Genomic DNA, 20,633 nt, shown 5'->3' on the forward strand with positions numbered 1-20,633 from the left:
GCGATGTTGACCTATTTTTAGATTATGAAGTTTTTCTCAGCTCAAAATCCTTCACTTGTCTTAAAAAACGCTTTATAATCATTAGCTCCAGCTCCGCTCTAGCTTCTCTCGCTTCAATTAGTCAAAGCGATCACGTGATACACGAGACTGCACTCCGTGTGTGCGTTCGCATGTATTTGCGTGTGCCCGCGGGAGAAAAGACACTACTGCACATGCTCGCCCGACCCACAGCCACCAGAAGGACCTCACCAGGCTAAAGGCGAATCTGGGATCATACGCCTTTTTAGCTCGGCCCATTGACTTGAATGGACGGCCATTTTGAAACCCTGGGGCTTGGCGGGGAGTCTGGAGTGTGCAAGGTGAGCAGGGCTGGGTGGAGCAGAGTAGAGACAGCGCCACAGACAGACAGCTGTATTTATAGGCTCCACACAGCCACACAAAAATAAACCATAAAAAGAGTTAAGCTGAAACATACAAATTACAAAACTTATTACAAAAAGGAAACAAAAATAACTGAAGGTTTAAATTAATGCGCTCGTGCATAACACTGACTCACTCTACTGTCAAATTGTGTTCACTGTGACGCATGTATCTATCAGCACAGTGTTCATGTACAAAAGGGTCTGGTCAAGCAGAAGTAAACAGCAAGGCCAAAAATTCAAGTTAAAGCATCTGATATAAAAATGTATTGAACAGATACATATGTACTCTAGTTTATGAAACTGTTGACCTTTTTTCTGTACCATTTTTGGTTCTAAAGTTCCATAGTTTTAAACAGACCATGTATGAAACATGGAACAAAAATTATTTCCCAAATTTCAAAGACCTGCAAATCATGTAAATAAATGGATGTATTTCATCATATCTTGTGTTATTCCATCTTTGAACTGTTGATGAAGGTACAGGATTTAAAAAAAAAAAAAAGTATTTAAAATGATAAAAATTACCTTGGAAGGACTGACATATTTTATAGAAATAGTTTCCTTTCATTTTGAAGTAATATTAAAGTATTTGGAAGGAAAAAAATGACAAATGATGTAAAATCCTGCACCTTCTACTTGTTTGCACAATTTTCCCTCCATTACTTTTCCCTCCGTTACCATGACCTTTCTTAATAAAAAATCTCATTAGTCAAAAAGTAAGAGGTTTTTCAACCTAATCTTGTACCATATGGTAGAAAACTATATGAAGCAAATATTCAAACCAGTTTGTTAAGGATATGGAAGTGAGAACCAAGAGTTATCACTGTTTGGATTTATTGCCCAAAAAGTGCTGCATATTTCATTCCCTCCATTACCGACATTGAGTTTTTTTAAATTTTTTGTCAACAACTTGAAAGAATATCACAGGTTTAACTTGACCCTGTTGGAGTGTAACTCTTTCCTACATTCTGATACTTTACTTATTTCAATAGTCCCTCTAGTTTCTGAATAAGAGACATTTGAATGTCAAAAATCTGCCCGTTTCCCTCCGTTACAGCTTGACCGAACCCAAAAGTGACTTCATTTGTTTACGCTCTCATGGTTCATTCTTGTTGCTGACAGCAGGGGGAGCTCTAATGCCTAAATCTCCCTTTGGAAACAGAGCCATAGTTTAAGAACATTTTCCAAATGCAGAAAATGTGAAATACTGATCCAAAAGCATGTTTCAAAGGGAATTAAAGCCACAAGAATGCATAATGTGTGTTTAATCTTCACACTGCTGGGTGCGCCGCCCTGGGCTGAGTCAGAGATGGAGTCAGGCTCATCTCGTCAGATCTCAGGAGCTCAGGGCTGGAGCTGGTGAGTATCACATCAGAGACCGCTGGGAATAACAGGGCTGCAGAGGAACCACAGAGGCTCATCCTCCAAAGCCAATCCACAGATTGATTCACACTCAAACCACTGCAGACTGTCACTGAGTGTGTACACATGCACATCAGTGTCCCGGTTATGATCGGGTTTTTTGAGTATCCCGGTTTCTTCATGGTGCATGTATACGCAGTACCCCGGTTTCAGTATCCCGGTTATGGCAGTATCCCGGTTATTAGAAACTGGAATACTGTAGCTGGTATATTCCAATAGTAACTGGGATACTGTGGCATGTAAACGCAGTATCCCTGTTACTGCAACGTAAAGTTGAGTGCGCATGTGTCCAAAAGACAAACACTTTCCTGTCTTTTCATCGCAACAGTAGCGACATAAATAAAGTGACCAACATAAATAAAGTGACCAACATGTGACCATACATGTGAAATGACTGTAAAATAAAGAGCTGCACTAAACCTGCACACATATAATCTGCACTCGTGTGACGCTGAAAAGCTAAAACATGAACTATCTCCTATACGATATACGCACAGTGCACATTTACCATCATTAGCGCCTCTTCTGTCACAAAAAGAACACACATAATCCACTGAGTCGTGTCATTTAGTCCGAAAGAAGTTGGTAGAGCATTTGCCCACTGATCTGAAGGTTGGTGGTTCGATTCCAGCTCTCGACATAAACATCTCAGGCTGAGCGGTCAGATCCACTGACCCACAGGTTGACTGGTGTGATTCCAGCTCCCACAGATGAATGCTGTCGTTGTGTCCTTGGGCAAGACACTTAACCCACCTTGCCCACAGTGTCTGTGTACACTGGTGTGTGAATGTGTGAGTGAATGGGTGAGTGGTTCCTTGTTGTAAAGTGCTTTCAGTGCCTTGAAGGTGGAAAAGCGCTATAGAAAAATGTGACCATTTACCATGAGTGTCCCGGTTTCTCATGTATACGCAGTAACCCGAATACTGACATAACTGGGATACTGATGTGCATATATGCACTCATTGTGTCCTTGAGCAAGACACTTAATCCACTTTGTCCTCTCGTGTTGACGTAAACTGGTGTATGAATAAGAGCTAATGGTAAAGCAGATCTTTTTTTTTTTTGATAAAAATACAATGTAATACTATTATACTCCGTCTTCATCCAATTAGAAAATATTTGATCTGTAGCAAAATGTCAGAATGAGCCAAGTGAGTCACTCTGACACTTGAGATGACACACGAGAGCTGATGCAGGGGTGGTCAACACACGCTTCACTCTTCTGTCACCGCAGAAATCAGCAGACTTGTTTCTTTTATTAAATCAGTTGAGATGAATACTGTGATTTAAAATGTGCAGATTATAAGAGATCCACGAGTGTCAGAGATCATAACCATATATAAAGCTGTATCCAAAAGTCAAACTGTAACCAAACGAATGTCCATCTTTGTCCTCGTTATATTTTTCAAACTTGTGGTGTCCTCTCTTGGTCTCGTCCTCTTCCTAACGGCTTCGGGCAGATCATAAATCAGTCTGTGGATTAGGTAACATTGACAGTTCTCAGGCTGGAGTGTGACTAATGCTGTGGGTTCAAAGCTCCACATCGCTCTGGCCAATCAAAGCCCGTACGAGTGAGATGTTTACAAGTGAAGTACACGCACAGGGCCAAAGGACTCAGATAATTACAGTGTAGGATTATGCAATGGAGCCGGACAAGATAGGATAGCTGAAAGTCAATGGGTTTTATCTGTCTTCCCTAATTGAAAGATCGGTAACACTTTGTAATTACTACACAGAAATGAGTGTTAAAAAGGGAGTATTATGCTTTTTGGGTTTTTTTTTCGTTCACTTTCTACCAGCGTTATATCGTTGTTCCCTCATCAAAAACATACCTGGAGAGGTTTGAGATGTCATCCGTTCATGTTTGAGTAATATAACGCAGGACTTTTTCAGGCCAGGGACCCCAAACTGATGGAGAGCTGGAGCAGGGGCCCCCTACGATTAAGGTTTTACGTCTACGTCACAAAACCACATGACCTGGTGTTGATGCCGCCACATTTGAGGCCAAACTATCCATCTGGACCAACGTGTAGTATTTGTGTGCGATAACATTTGAATTGAATAACAATGGTTTTGATCTGTGCTTGCTATTGGATGTTCTGGCCAGAGTCAATCTGCTAAAGAAGGAGGCCAAAGTATCTTTCTATCAGATCCGGGCTGATAAAGATCACAGACAGAGGTGGAGAGCGACATAAAAAGAGAGGGATGGAGCCACTGAGTACAGTCGTCTGTGCAGTCAACATTTCATTTCTGGTGAGGGACCATCTCCACACAAACCAAGAAGGGATTTACACTAAATGAAATGATAGATACCAAAAGTATTTTTCTCGCTGGTGTACCGGCACTGAACCCCCCTCCACCCCGGCCGTCTATTTCCACTGTCCCGTGTCGCTCCAGCTCTGATTTTGTGATGTGATGTTTGGTGATCAACAAAGATCTCCCACATCCCGCTACAAAATATTTATCTGCTTCTAACCCCGTGTAGTTTTTCAGTTCTTGGTTGGTGTAGAATAATGTCGAATTAATGAAGTTGTTGTAAATATCTGGATACTAAAGGTTGGGCACAGAGCGAGTGTTGATTAGACTGACAAAGCTCCATCGGAATTAGATCGGGATCTATTCCAAAACCCGAGAGGAGGACTTTAGCTTTATACCTTTCTAATGACGCTGATCTAATGAGCTGGTGATTTCTGACACTTTTATTCGGGTGCGCTGTTTAAAGTCGCCATGATGATGATTATAGTCAAAGCCTGATCCCATCAGATCTCAGAAGCAGGGCCGGGTCTGGTTAGTACTTGGATGGGAGACCACTTCACCATCATTGCCTAGTATGAAAGTGGTGTGTGTGAGTGATAGTGGTGGTCGGAGGGGCCGATGGTGCAGATTGGCAGCCTTGCTTCAGTCAGTCTGCCCCAGGGCAGCTGTGGCTACAATAGTAGCTTACCACCACCGGGTCTGGAGTGAATGAATAATGATCTGTAAAGCGTCTTTGAGTGTCCAAAAAAGCACTAGATAAAACTGATGTATTATTATTATTATTGAAATAAACGGAATAATCCCAGTCTTGAGCTCCAGTATGTCCGCCAAACAGTAAACCACGTGACTGCCACGTCACACGTACATCCTTAATATAAATGACATATAAATGTGTTATATTAAATTGGGCCTAGTGCCGTGTATAAACAGCTACTCTGATATTGTACGTTCAATACTACTGAATCTAGCTCCATCTCCAGTTTAAGCCTCAACTTGCTCCATGACAGAAATAATCCTGAGTCTGACCAAAGCTACACTCAGGCCCGAAGTTTAAGATGCTCTTTTGTGCTTACCGTGACTTTTTTAAAACGATTTGATTAAATAAGAGAGGAGCGACAGTGCGCACAGACAAGAGTTTGATATGAGACACTGAACTTTTCTGGTCATTCTGATCTGAGGAGCGAGAAGAAAGACACGACTTCTCCTTGTCTCCGTGCCGCTCTGTGAACAGAGAGGAGGCTGTGGGGTGCGAACTCTAGAGCCTGGTTAATGCTCCCGGGGAATGAAGTTGCCTCACCCCTTCCTGATGTGCGGTAGTACGTGTGGAGCTTAAGTTCCGCGGTGTATAAAAGTAAAGCTTTAACAGAATTCTTCGCATGTAGCTTAACAAGAAACGATCAAATCCAAGATGACGTGTTTGCAGTTTGACAGGGAGCGAGAGGCGAGGGAATGAAGAGAAAGAGACAGACTTGATGAAGGAGTGAAAAGACAGAACCCACTGAAAACCACTTCATATTCATCCTACAAAAATGAAAAAAAGTCTAATCAACCAAAGATTTCACGACTCCCCTGCTGAAGACCTCTGATAGAGCAATCTTTCCCAGAACCTACTCCAACCCTCCTTAATGGTCGGCTGTAAGATTCTGCTCAATCTTCCACCCACAAGTCTACCGTATTTTGTGCACTATTAAGGGTGAAGTATGGTTCTGCGTCGACTCAACACGCACTGCCGCCGTCGCCTTTTTGCCGTCGTTTTTGATTTATGGATCTGCATCAAGGTCTGTGCACTGCGAAGTAATTCACTACCAAAACGCCAGGGGACGACGATATCTGTCCATTCATATATACGGTCTGTGTGTATGACCCGCAGACGTATAATCTCTGAAAAGTTTAACATGAACCACGCGATAAAAGCACAGAACAGACTCACCATTAAAACAATATCCCTCTGTCACAGAAAGAACACGCATATTCCACTGAGTCGTGTCCTTTTTAAGTCCGACAGAATCTGACCACGTACCAGGAGCGAGCTGTTTTTTGAGCGCTTAGTTTATGCAAGTTAGCCATGCGGTTTTAAGTTTCGTTTCTGTAAAACGTAAACACATATGCGCAAAGCTGCACTAAACACATTATTTCTCAATATATACTGAAAGAAAGGAAAGCCGACAGGAAATGTCTACAGAGCGGTGGTACAGAGGACCAATCACAGCTCTTATCGTCTGCGTCGCTTCCTCTGCTGTCTGCATCGTTTTGGATTGTGGGGCGCGGTTGTTTTTTGATGGGGTCGGAGGCTTAAGAGCGCATCTAATAGCCTGGAAAATACGGTACATAAATATACGAACGCACAGTACAAAACTGTTCGCTACAACTTCACAAACCTGATGCGATGTGCAGTAGTTTCATTAGCGGAAAAACAAAGCACCAAAAATGAAAGTGAAACCTATCAAACATGTTAACACGTTGATTTTTGCCAATAAGTCTTTCATATCTTAAATGTTAACAAAACTGCTTCTCACTTTGTCTGAGGAGCTGTATTCTTGTCTCTACCTTGTCCTTTTGTTGTATTTATGTGAATTAATACCCCGTCTTTAAAATAAAACATTTGAATCATGATAAAACTCTAATGGAACCTTAAAAAAAGCACAGTGAACAGTGACTTTGTGTTCCGTCCATTGTGTCCAGTCACTGTGAAAGGACATTTCGACAGGATTTGAACAAAGCAAAGCTGCATAAGAATGTGCGTGGAGCTTGGACACTAGAGAACACTGGACTTTTGTCTGAATGAAGGGCGCATTTAAACGCCGTGAAAGCGCAAACAGCAAATGACTAATATGAGAGGTGAATACTGAAGCAGTAAATCATCTCTTGTAGGTCAATTAAAGAAGATGTTAGGAACGCAGAGTAAAATGGTGACTAAACTGGAGGAAATGAGACTATATGCAATGAGAGATCATGCAAAACAGAGAATTTCATGGTTATACATGACCAGGTGCACTGTCTCATTCAATGTTTTTCTCTTTTTTTCGACTTTTCGCATTTGATAAACACACAGAAGACATTAAAGGTCCTATATTATGCAATATATATATATATATATATATATATATATATATATATATATATATATATATATATATATATATATCTTGTCAGCTTTAGTCCATTCCTTCAGCTTTAGTTTCATTCACACATGCTTGAGCAACTGTTTATTATGAGTCTGTCTACAACTCAACTCAAAATGCTCTGTTCCACCTTGTGATGTCAAATGGTATAGTTTTCATGTTTTAACCTTTCGTTCAGCAGAGATCAGCAATTCCAGAACTGAAATGATCCAATGATTCTAGTGAAGGTATATGGAGCACTTCCTGTATTACCACATGACATCACAAGGTGGAACAGAGTGTTTTCTGTCTGAGAGAAGAACTCAGCCTAAATGTGCAGGTTTGTGTGTTAAACATGTGTGAATGAAACAAAACACCAGGTCTGTTTGTGATGAGGAAACAATAGGGGTGTAACGATACAAAAATCACAGTTTGGTACATACTTCGGCTTTGAGGCCACGGTTCGGTTCATTTTCAGTACAGTTTGGGAACAAAACGCAAAACCATTTGTGTGTTTATTAAACCAACAATTTGTTTTAACATTATACAAAAGGGAAAATAAGATAAGTGCAAAGTGCTGTCTGGTAATACTAATGAGTGAAAGAATATATTCTCAAATTAGCAACAAATGTATGAAATAAACAGTAAACAAAACTTTTCAAAAAGTAAAGTGCAGCACTAACAGTTCCAGCATGAACATGTACTCTTCATATTTTTGGCCAGAAAAACCAACACATTGCAGTAAGAGCAGATCTGCTGCAGTTACAATGTTCCCAGTGGTTGAAAATACAGTTTCTCTAGGGACAGAGGTGGTGGGTATGGGTGGGGGGTATGGGTGGGGGTATGGGGGGTATGGGTGGGGGTGGGGGGGCTGATATTCCGTGCCGGCAAAAGGCAAAAGTGAGGAAAGGGATGTGACGACCATAGTTTTGTGAGGATTCAAATGATTTGGAGGGATGTAGTCAAGATGGGGCAATTGTTGTCAAGGTGGCCACCCTAACTATAAAGCGCTGCAAGAAACAATGTACCAAATACCGATGAGTTCCCTCATTAAAATTAAAGAGTCGAGCCTTCCATGTAGCTGCACATGTAGTGGGGGAATGTAAACACACACAAATTGAGCGAACTCCCTCGTGCACAGACCTGCACCGAACCAAAAGTCCCGGCACAAATACATGTACCGTCACAACCCATAGAAACAACATTATAACGCCAATCAGAAATCAGAATAATATGGACCCTTTAAAGGCACACTGTGAAACTTTTCTGGTGGAGTGTGTGTTACTTGCTTGTCTCCATGGAGATGTTATTGCTTTGCCTGGAATGTTCCATGGTATGACTTTAAACACATCCATCTACTATTTATTCATTACTGGTGTTTCTGTTGCTCAAAAATACAACAATTCCTTCTCCTTCCCTTGTGATAGACAGGTTTAATCTTTACTGTGGAACATTCTAGACGAAGTAATAGTAGGACCCTCCACTAGAAGTTTTAGGCGGTAGACCTTTAAACTATAGGGATTCTAGCCTGAGAACTCACTCTTTTTAATAAACTGCTGGTGGCTCCTCGCTCATTTGCCCGTCTCTGCTGGAGGAACATAACTTAGAATTGGCAAAACAATCTCCTCTGTTCAGAAGAGAAATGACAGAGCTTAGTGAGTTTGCACACACACAGCGCCCCCTCCTGCTGAGCCTGTTCATTACACGGGTTTATGTCACTCTGGCTCTGAGCGGTGGGGACAAACAGAGCGCAGGAGGAAGCACAGACTGGAGATTAAGACGAATGTTTCTGAAAAATTAAGATGCAAATTGTGTTCTCAGCAGTTTTTTGAGTCAACATTTTCTGCAGTTGCTTAAAAGAGCACTGTGTGACTTTGTTGGTGGGAGGGTCTGTCACCTGCTTGTCTCCATGGAGATGTTGTTGCTTTGCCTGGAATGTTCCATGGTATAACATTAAAAATATACATCCAGCATTTATTCATTACAGGTGTTTCTATTGCGCTAAAATTGATCTGAACTGTAATGGAGCGTAGTGCTGTAACCTGCTTGTCTTAGATGGATTTAGTCTATTTTTCGGACTATAAAGCGCAATTAAAATCCTTTAATTTTCTCAAAAACTGACGGTGCACCTTATGTATTCATTCTGGTTGTACTTACTGACCTCAAATCGATTTTATGTGGTACATGAAGCTCAAAAATCGGTCTAAATGTTTTAGTACGACTTTGGCAAGCCACGAAGTAGAGGTTTGCATGGGACAGAATTTTCAATCCTGCTCCTAGCCAGGCTGGCGCCACCTAGTGCCTCCGCTCAATTTCATTTCTCTCCAGCAACTAGGTCAGGAATCAGAATACACTAGATGGTTCCCAAAACCCCTGGAAGCGCGAGTTCGGGCACCAGCCAATCAGCGAAGAGCCAGACATTCTGTGTTGTCAACGATTCCCAAGATTGAGGATTTAAAGCTGGAACAAAGAGAATGTTTGGTGAATTTTATCAAGGGGAAAGACGTTATTGCCTTTCTTCCTATGGGATCTGGGAAAAGTTGAATATACCAGTTAGCCTGTAGGCTAGCGCATGTCAATGGCCATAGTTATCCTGCCACTAAAAACAGTGTTACCTATGCCACAAAACACCTGAAGTAAATCTATTATTACACCAGACTGTCCATGTGAATGTCTGTGTTGATAGAATAATGTTTGAAATAAAACTAACCTTGCATCGAATGAATTGTCACATGTTGAGGAACTATTTTCTCATATATCAGTCCACCGCTGCGGAGATTTCTATCAGGAAGTACAACTCGTTGCTGCTGCTCAGACATAAATCCTTCAAATGCAAGGTTGGTTTTACTTCAGACATTATTCTATCAACACAGACATTCACGTCGACAGTCTGGTGTAATAATAGATTTGTTTCGGGTGTTTTGTGGAGTGGGTAAGACTGTTTTTAGTGGCAGGAGAACTATGGCCATTGACATGCACTAGCCTAGCACCAGCGACCTCTGCAAATAGAAGGACTGGATGGAATATTTTATAAAGTTTCTCCACACGTCTCCAACACTCTGGCTCACTAGGAAATGAGGCCCTATGTCCAAAATTCCAGACTGTCCCTTTAATCATTTGTATATTTTACTTTACAATTGTGTTTAGTATGCAGTTTATCGTCCCACCTGCCCGCTCCCGCATTGTGCAGTCTCGCTACCGCCCGTGACGCAATGAGCTTTCAAAATGTGTCCCACGCCGAAGCCGAACCGCTTGATGGATTGTCAGAGCTACCATTGTCAGGAGCTTCGAGGAGTAATACACTTTGACTAACCCTAACACCGGGCGAATTACACCTCGATCTGCCAATGGATCGTGGACGCCTGGGCTAAGGATCAGTCTCAAGTATCGTCCGTTTGTTTCACTTAATGCGCCTTATGTATGAAAATAGACAAGAGTTCAGTAATTCAACATTACTGATATTGCGCTTTATAATCCGAAAAATATGGTAATCTAATCTTTAATCTGGTTTGGTCTCCATGAAGAAAGAAAGGTTTAATCCCATACTGTGAAACATTCCAGACAAAGCAATAACATCTCCATGAAGAAAAGTATTTGATGGACCCTCCACAAGAAACGTTACACAGTTTAACCAAAACTAACTAAACAATCTGAAGGAAACATCTTCACTCAGCCTTTTTAATTTTTCATTTTCTCCTCTGTGTCACCATTTTGTTCTCCATTTTTAACATCTTTTTTAATTTACCTACGAGAGCTTCCAGATTCTCTTCTCGCATTAGTCATCTGCTGTTTGTGCTTTCCCAGTGTCTATAATTATCATGTTTCCGGCCTTGTTCACACACAAATGCAGCATTCTCTTGTGTTGTGTAACTTTTCGGTTGGGAGTCCGTCACCTGTTTGTTTCTTTAGATATGTCATTGCTCCGCCTGGAATGTCCCGCAGTATGACATTAAAGGGCCACTAAACACCAGAATCACTTTTTTCCTACTCATTATCTGTGTAAATGGGTCTAAAATAAAAGTGTATACCTATCCCTCGCCTTATTTTGGCATTTTGGTGCATATTTGTTAAAAATTGTGTGAGAAAAGGACAGTGTTGAGAAGATTACTTTTAAAATGGATTCCCCTACAGATTACACACCCCAAAATGTAGTTTGTAACGTAATCCATTAAATTACTTAAAGCGAGTAACGTAATCTGAATACTTTGGATTACTTGATTTGCTGTAGAGAAGCAAAGACGAAGAAATCTTAACATAAGATGTTTTATCTGCTAAAAGACAATGAAAAACCCAGACTTTACTTCACCGTATCAAAAATATTATTGATAGAAGATGAGGAGACACGCGCATGTTTAAATCCTGTTAAATCCTGTTTTAGTCCTGGTTTAGTCCTGGTTTAGTCCAGGTTTAGACCTGGTTTTAGATCTGTTTTAGACCTGGTTTAGATCTAGTTTAGATCTAGTTTAGATCTGGTTTTAGGCATGGTTTAGTCCTGGTTTAGATCTAGTTTGGACCTGGTTTTAGTCCTGGTTTAGTCCTGGTTTAGTCCAGGTTTAGACCTGGTTTTAGATCTGTTTTAGACCTGGTTTAGATCTAGTTTAGATCTAGTTTAGACCTGGTTTTAGGCATGGTTTAGTCCTGGTTTAGATCTAGTTTGGACCTGGTTTTAGTCCTGGTTTAGTCCTGGTTTAGATCTAGTTTAGACCTGGTTTTAGTCTTGGTTTAGTCCTAGTTTAGATCTAGTTTAGACCTGGTTTTAGTCCTGGTTTAGATCTAGTTTAGACTTGGTTTAGTTTCTGGCAATGAGTGGAATTACCGAAAAAAAAAAAAGAAAAGGGGTGGGATATAGCCCAAAATGTGAAAACAGGAAAATACCACTGTGTAATCCAAAGTAACTGTAATCCAATTACCACTCACTGAAACAGTAACTGTAACTGAATGCACTTACTCATATTTTGTACTCTGATTACGTAACTCCGGTACATGTAATCTGTTACTCCTCAACACTGGAAAAGGGAAACAGATCTGTTTCAAAGTCTGGGGTGCACCGGTCCATGCCGTGTTGGATTGTGGTAGCTGTTAGTCAGTTGTCAATCATCGCTCCAGAATCCGCCCCCACACTCCCTCCCCCAAACCTGCTAGGCACCGCCCACTCCACCTCCCATTTTTCAGATTTTGCTTAGGAGCAGAGTAAAGCTTCGTGAGGCTGTTTAATAGCTCTTTAAACTGCTCCACCTCACATTTATTCAATTACATGTGGCTCAAAAATACCAACAACAACAGGCATTCTGACTGTCAGCGGTGTCGCCTCTCCGCAGATCTGACCTGTAACTTGGTCTGGTTTAATCTCCGTGATGATAGAAAGCTTTAATACAGGGGTGTCAAACTCAAATTCACAGAGGCCAAAATTAAAACCTGAGACTAAGTCATGGGTCAAACTAAATATTTATTGACATCATCTGCATGTTTTCTCTTCTTTCGAGATATGTAATGTTAAACCTTTTCTTATTAAAATAAATATTTAATAATAGTTTTGCTTAAACATTGAATCCAGAACAAGCAGAATATAAAATAATAACAACATTTTAAATAAATAATGTCTTTATAGTCGATCTGTAGTCGGCGGGTCAACTCTAATACATTTATCTTATACATTTGATCTCATCGTCAGGCATGAGTTTGACATGTCTGCTTTAATGCCATACTGTGAAACATTCCAGACAAAGCAATAACATCTCCACGGGGAAAAGCATTTGATGAACCACCCACCTGAAAAGTTACAAAATACATCTTTAATGTACAATTCACTGGAGACAGAATTAGTCCTAAATTCAAATGGTCTTCAGATTGATGCGAACTATTATTAGGATTCAAATTAATCCATTATTTTTCTGAAGTAGCTTAGACTCAGACAAACTTTATTGATCCACGAGGGAAATTATTTGGACACAGGAGCTCACACATCACAATATAATAGAATAACAAAGAGTAAAAAGTATAAACGCTAATAATACATTCTAAATCAGTAGCAAAAACAGCAAGAGACTGGTGTCAAATAAGGCATAATTACTGTACATAAATGTACAAGTCAAAATAAAAAAATAGAAATATAGTAATAAAAATAAATCTAAGTACACTAAAAAAATAAAGATGCAAATTATGTTTTCGGCTTTTGAAATAAGCGTTGATTAAAGGTGCACTGTGTGACTTTTCTGGTGGAGGGTCCATCAAATGCTTTTCTCCATGGAGATATTAACTTTTCTATTTTTTAGTAGTTGTATTGTGACCTTGATGATTGTCCTTGTCTGTTCTTTGTTTGTGTGCAGCACTTTGGCCTGTTGTGAAAATTCCTGTGAAGAGCTTTATAAATAAAGTTTCTATGGTATGGTCAGTGTTGGGAAGGTGACTTTTAAAATGTATTCCCCTACAGATTACAGATTACATACACCAAAATGTAGTTTGTAATGTAATCCATTCAATTACTTAACGTGAGTAACGTAATCTGAATACTTTGGATTACTTGATTTGCTGTAGAGGAGCAAAGACGAGGAAATCTTCACATGCTCAGATGTTTTATCTGCTAAAAGAAAATAAAAAGCCAAGTCTTTACTTACTTAACCGTATTAAAAATATTATTGATAGAAGAGGAGGAGACACGGTCCGCACGGCATGGTTTAGTCCTGTTAAATCCTGTATTAGTCCTGTTTTAGACCTGCCTTAGAGCTAGTTTAGACCTGGTTTAGATCTAATTTAGACCTGGTGTTATGGCCCCAGGCCTTAGTTCCAATTTGTTCTGTGTGTTCTAAATAAGTCTGACACACCTGGATTCCTGCTGCAGGAGCCCTGGTCCGTGATTGGTGGGGCAGGTCGACGCCCACCTCACCTGCAGCTACCGCCCCCTATTTAAGGAGATGACCAGCACCTGTTTGGGGCTGCTGGTCTTGGTGGTCAGTCTGCCATTTTGTTTCGTGTGTGTGTGTGTGTAGTTTAGTTTAGTTCTGTTTTGTGCCTTTTTTTGATTTGGTCACTCGATTCTGTTTGTGGGTTTATGTGGTTTAATTTGGGGAACTTGTGTTTAGTTTAGTGTGGGTCCCTAAGTTTTACCACTCGTTTTTGTGTAAGCCTGTGTGACCCCTTTTGTGGCACAAAACTCTGTTTATTCTGTTGATTCTGTTTCTTAGTTTAGGTTGTTTTCTGTATATTTTTAGTCTTGTGTTAATTTACCTTTACATTCCTGTTAATTAAACATTATTTAATTTATTCCATTTTACATCTTGGTTTTATTTTTGTTACGTCCCTCACCCCAAACGAGCTGGGTTGTAACACCTGGTTTAGATCTAATTTAGACTTGGTTTAGATCTAGTTTAGACCTGGTTTTAGCCCCAGTTTAGATCTAGTTTAGACCTGGTTAAGACCTGGTTTTAGCCCTGGTTTTAGTCCTGGTTTTAGACCTGGGTTCAGTCCTGATTTAGTCCTGGTTTAGTGTCCGTCAATGAGTGGAATTATCAAAAAAAAAAAAAGAGATATAGCCCAAAATGTGAAAACAGGAAAATACCGTCGTGTAATCCATTTATTTCAACAAAGTAACTGTAATCCAATTACCACTCATTGAAACAGTAACATAATTTGTACTCTGATTACGTAACTCTGGTACATGTAATCTGTTACTCCCCAACACTGGGTATGGTATATTGCCTGGAATGTTCCACAGTTTGCCATTACACTTAGGAGACAGCAGGTGACAATATGAGACCAAGTTACATGTCAGATCTGTGGAGAAGCGAGCCCACTCCCAGTAAGAATGTAAAGAAAGTTTTCAGGTCGTAAGGAAAATGACAGATGTGCTCTTAAACATGCACATTCGAGCTTGTTGTCATGGAGATTCTGATGAGTCACTGTTGGTTTGGAGACTTTCTGGTGTTTGGCGGAAGAGTGTTATGATTGTCCAAAGCTGATCATTATTCAGGAGATGTGCAGCGTTTGACAGGGAGCGGAGAGGAGGCCCCGCGCTGACAGTAATGGCCGTCCATTTTAGCGTGAGCCACAGTGAGCTCAGAGGACGAGGAGAGGAAGGCCGGGGAGGAAAACTTCACTATAACCAGCCAAAGTATTTAAAGGTCCGATACGGGACGCAGAATGGACTATCTGGAGGTTTAAGCCATGTTATAATGTCGTGACCTCCTCAAAAACAGACCTGGAGTTGTGTTTTGTTTCATTCACACATGTTTGAGTAGTGTATTTTTCAGATTAAGCCGTAATATCAATAATGTTGAATTCTCTCATCTATTTTCATACATAAGGTGCACCAGATTATAAGGCGCATTAAGCGAAACAAACGGACGACACTTGAAACTGAGCCCTTAGCCCACAGGTGTCAAACATGCGGCCCAGGGGCCAGATCCGGCCCTCCAAGACCTTTTAATCTGGCCCTCGGCTGATTTTCTACTAAAATATTTTAATTCTATTTTTTTATTAAAATATTGTTAATTTTCTGCGGTGCTGAGCACAGCAGCATCTCCAGCGTCTCTGTACGTGGCCCCTCCCACCAGAACAGCACAAATGAAGACTTGTCTCTTTCCAAACGCTCTTAAAGGACGATCGTTTTGACTGTTGACTGTGACACCCTCATCAGAAAAATGTCCAAAGTGAGAAAAGTGGAGCCGAGTGCAGAATTTTCCAAGAAAAATGTACTTATTCCTATTTATACAAGTTAATGTTAAACAAGTTCATATTAAAACACTGTGTTGAAATTGTATTTTTCTTAAAGTTTCAGGTTGTTCATAATATTATAATATTTTGTAAAAGAAAGAGTTCATCAATTAAAAAAGATTTCTGTGATAGATTTGTGTTTCTCTGCACAAATATTTGAACTTATTGTTATTTTGGGGGTTTATATGCCATGAGTTTTCTGATCCGGCCCCTTTGGGATCAAAGTCTGTTGGATACAGCCCCCGGACCAAAATGAGTTTGACACCCCTGCCTTAGCCCAAGTATCCACGATCTATTGGCAAACCATGACGTAATTCACCTGGTGTTGCCTCCCTCTCTGAACAGAAGACGCAAAAGTGGGGTTGCAACTTCACTTTTTATTCCGCGTTTAGACGAGCGTGTTCAGGAGGAAATCTGCGTGCATATGGTGACACAAAAGTGTGTAGAATTTGATTGTGTATGCATGACAGGCAGCTCGATGGTGATGTATGTGACGTAAATGCATACTAGAGGTGCGCGGATGGGTGACTTTTTCATCCGCAACCGCGTCACAAAACTAATCATCTGCCCGCTATCCATTTGCAACCACAATTGTTGACCAGTTTTCAAAACTGCACCCGCCCGCCATCCGCTCGGTCTCCTCCCAGTTGCTCCGAGTTCAGAGGTTTTTATTGGAGTAGTGAAACCGCCACCCGCCCAAATTTAATTAAAATATTATTTTCGTCACGTCATCCGTCCAACCCGCAGTTACAGCCGCAGAGTTTGTGGCATACGCAACCTGAGCAGATCTGACCAGTCTTGCGTCTTGGGCAGTGTAGACTGAAACACTTCAGCGTGTGTATTCAACCTTTCCACTCTGGAGGGTGGTTTTTAGATTTTTGTGTTTTTAAGCCCCAAAACCATCATCACCGTCTAAACAAAAGGCACTTCTGATAAAATATTTTGTCATTTAAAATTTTACTCGCAAGTGTTCTCGTGTAAACAGGCTCCCCAAGTTATTTTTTTTTATTTCCTATGAGGAGGGCTCAAATATACATTGACTAATAATGTGTTTAATGCAGCTTTGTGCACATTTGTTTACATTTTACAGAAACAAAACTTAAAACCACATGACTCATTTGCATAAACTATAAGTGCTGAAAAAACAGCTCTTTCCTTGTGTCGCTGATGCGGTTCAGCTTCTGTCGGACTAAAGGACACAACTCAGTGGAATATGAGTGTTCTTACTGTGACAGCGGATGTGCTGATGATGGTGAGTCTGTTCTGTGCTTGTATAATGTTGGAGATGGTTCATGTGAAACTTCACAGATTATAAGTCTGTAGGTCCTATGCAAATGAATGGACATAGATTCTATGTAGCATTTCATGTCATAAATGCCAATGCAGAACTAAACTTCGCAGTTTACTCCGTGAGGCTCCTGATTGTGGTAGTCCTAATGCTCCAACAATCCATCAAGTGGTGCAGCTTCGTCTCTTACCAAACTAACTTACTAAAAACATTTTGACAAATTTTTGAGCACCGTGTACCACATAAAATCGGTTCGAGGTCAGTAAACTCAACCAGAATTAATACATAAGACACACTGTCAATTTTTGAGAAACTTAAAAGATTTTAAGTGCATTTTATAGTCTGAAAAATACGGTAATCCTTTGTTATTATTCTGTCTACATCTCAACCTTTAGTTCAGTAGCGTGAAGGTAACAGCTGTTATTTTGCTCCAAAATGCTTTTGGCCAGGTTTGTTATGTCATAGATAAAATTCAGCAGTTTTTAAGTCCATAAACCATAATTTTAGCACTTGGTAGAGAACATTTCAATAAATAGCAAAAATCATTGGAAATAGAGAGAGTGTGGTGATTCTTCTGCTGTGGACGATTAATTCCATACTGTCAAAATGGAGCTGTAAAGTATAGACATAATTATTACTAATGTTTGTGGCACTTTTGTTTTAGAAGCTTATGCGGATTAGGAAAGGGGCTTGCTGTATTTTTATTTATATATACAGTATATACCATAAGGAAGTGAAAAACATGGTGGATTTCTGCTAAACAATGAGTGAAACACTAAACTCTGAGGTGAGAGAAGTTTGATTTTGTTGTAAATGATCGGTGACCTATCACATAGATCACATATGTTCCCATAGCCCTATGTTCCCTTATTTCAAAGATTTTTCTTATTTGTAAGAGTTTTCTCAAAATCAAACTCTAATTCAAGTCATTTCAACCTCAGGTCCTTTGCACCATGACCTCTACATTACATCTGCTCCTGCTGGCGAGGGTGTCACTGACATCCGAATTGGGAATAATGGGGATAAAATCTGCTGAAATTTTATAATAAAGGAAATGTGGACCTAATTTTGGAAAAAAAAAAAATCTAGAAATGAAGGAATACACATTTAGTGGTAAATTTGTATATACCCATCCACGCGCACATGCGCAACACACACACACACACACACACACACACACACACATCAGTGTACACACACACACTGGGGGTGATGAGGTGGGTCTTGTCCAAAGATAAAGTGACAACATTCATCTTTGGGAGCTGGAATCACACCTCCAACCTGTGGGTCAATGGATCTGACCGATCAACTGATGCTTCATGTCAAGAGTGGGATTTGAACCACCAACCGAGAAAATATTATGGAGGACTCAATTCTGCATAATGTGAATTGTATTTCTTTATAAAAAGCAGTAAATAACATTGTTTTGGCAAGCTGCTCAGACTGGTACGAGTTTATGACTAAACAATGAAAGTGAGGTGGCACGTGGCTGAGTGTTTAGCACTGATGCCTCACACCAACAAGGTTCTGGGTTTTTTTCCTGGGCTGTCTGGGCTTTTCTGGGGCACTCTGATTTCGCCAATCATCCCAAAGAACATGCAACATAGGTCTCCAGGAAGAATAGCTGATAGCTAATGGAGGTCAATTCAATCAGCTCATTCTGATCAAGGTTTCTAATTGTAGCTTGTCTTACAAAAAATGTCATTAAAAAAATGTCCATGCATGAGGTCCATGCAAATTATAAAATATGTTTATTTTGTAATTGGGTCCGGTCAAGCTGTAACGGAGGGAAACAGGGGCAGATTTTTTACATTCAAATAGTTCTTATTCAGAAACTAGAGGGACTATTGAAATAAGTAAAGTATCAGAATGTAGGAAAGAGTTACACTCCAACAGGGTAAAGTTAAACCTGTGATATTCTTTCAAGTTGTTGACAAAAAATTAAAAAACTCATGTAGGTGGGAGGGAATGAAATATGCAGCACTTTTTGGGCAATAAATCCAAACAGTGATAACTCTTGGTTCTCACTTCCATATCCTTAACAAACTGGTTTGAATATTTGCTTCATATAGTTTTCTACCATATGGTACAAGATTAGGTTGGAAAACCTCTTACTTTTTGACTAATGAGATTTTTTATTAAGAAAGGTCATGGTAACGGAGGGAAAATTGCACCAAGTAGAAGGTGCATGATTTTGCATAATTTGTCAGTTTTTTTCTTCCGAATACTTTAATATTACTTCAAAATGAAAGGAAACTATTTCTATAAAATATGTCAGTCCTTCCAAGCAAATTTTTATCATTTTAAATATTTTTTTTTGTAAAATCATGTACCTTCATCAACAGTTCAAAGATGGAATAACACAAGATATGATGAAATACATCCATTTATTGACATGATTTGCAGGTCTTTGAAATTTGGGAAATATTTTTTGTTCCATGTTTCATACATGGTCTGTTTAAAACATATGGAACCAAAAATGGTACAGAAAAAAGGTCAACAGTTTCATAAACGAGAGTACATATGTATCTGTTCAATACATTTTTATATCAGATGCATTAACTTTTGGCCTTCCTGTTTACTTCTGCGTGACTGGGCCCAATTGCAAATTATCTTAAAGAGGCAAAGTCAACCAAAGGGCTGTACGTGGCCTGGGAGCTGTACAATGCCCAGATCTGGTTTAGAACATCTCTGAGCCTGTGTCTCTGTCTCTCTCAATTTAAACCATCTCTAAACCTGTGTCTCTGTCTCTTTCTCAGTATAAACTGCCTCTGAGCCTGTGTCTCTGTCTCTTTCTCGGTATAAAGAGTCTGTGTGTCTCTGTCTCTCCGTCTCTCTCAGGTGTGTATCTTAAACCCCTTCCTGGTGCGGCCCCCCCACAGCTGGAGCGCTGGAGCCCAGACGCTCGAGTATGGATGTGCCTCGGATGGGCGAGGGCCTGTTCAGCAGCACGCTCTCGGGGGCGGCGGGGGGGCACCACGTCCCCTCGTACCTCACCCTGGAGCAGAAGGCGGCGTTCGTCTTCGTGCTGCTCCTCTTCATCTTCCTGGCCCTCCTCATCGTCCGCTGTTTCCGAATCCTGCTGGACCCGTACCGGAGCATGCCCTCCTCCAACTGGACAGACCACACAGAGAAGGACACATTCGATTATCGCATAGTGTGAGGAGGGCGGTGCCAGGAGCAGCTCTGGGGCTGTACCACGCGCCGCGCCATTCACCGGCAAAGATCTCCTCAATCAAATCTGTCTGAAATGGACGATAATCCAGCTTCTCCCTGCCAATCTGAACTCCTGAGAGCCTGACGCCTTGTTTCCTCCACGCACCCTGCTCTGGTCAGTGCACACCATAGACTGTATAAAGACGTCACCCATGGTGTCCAGCTCCAGTCAAATGAAGCTCAGTGAGACGAGCAGTTATAGGAGTGAATTTGGAGCCA

The 20,633-nt window shown here is 40.6% G+C and overlaps 1 protein-coding gene across 1 annotated transcript; it reads left to right on the top strand.

Annotated features, from left to right (window-relative positions):
• The first annotated feature begins 20,109 nt into the window (after positions 1–20,109).
• On the top strand, positions 20,110–20,361 carry LOC129411910 (cortexin-3). Its single transcript, XM_055164291.1, has one exon. The coding sequence runs from the start codon at positions 20,110–20,112 to the stop codon at positions 20,359–20,361; it is 252 nt and encodes an 83-aa protein (XP_055020266.1).
• Positions 20,362–20,633: the final 272 nt, after the last annotated feature.

Source organism: Boleophthalmus pectinirostris, unplaced genomic scaffold, assembly GCF_026225935.1.
Source record: "Boleophthalmus pectinirostris isolate CB_2022bp ecotype Guang Dong unplaced genomic scaffold, ASM2622593v1 HiC_scaffold_6, whole genome shotgun sequence".
Taxonomy (NCBI): Eukaryota; Metazoa; Chordata; class Actinopteri; order Gobiiformes; family Gobiidae; genus Boleophthalmus; species Boleophthalmus pectinirostris.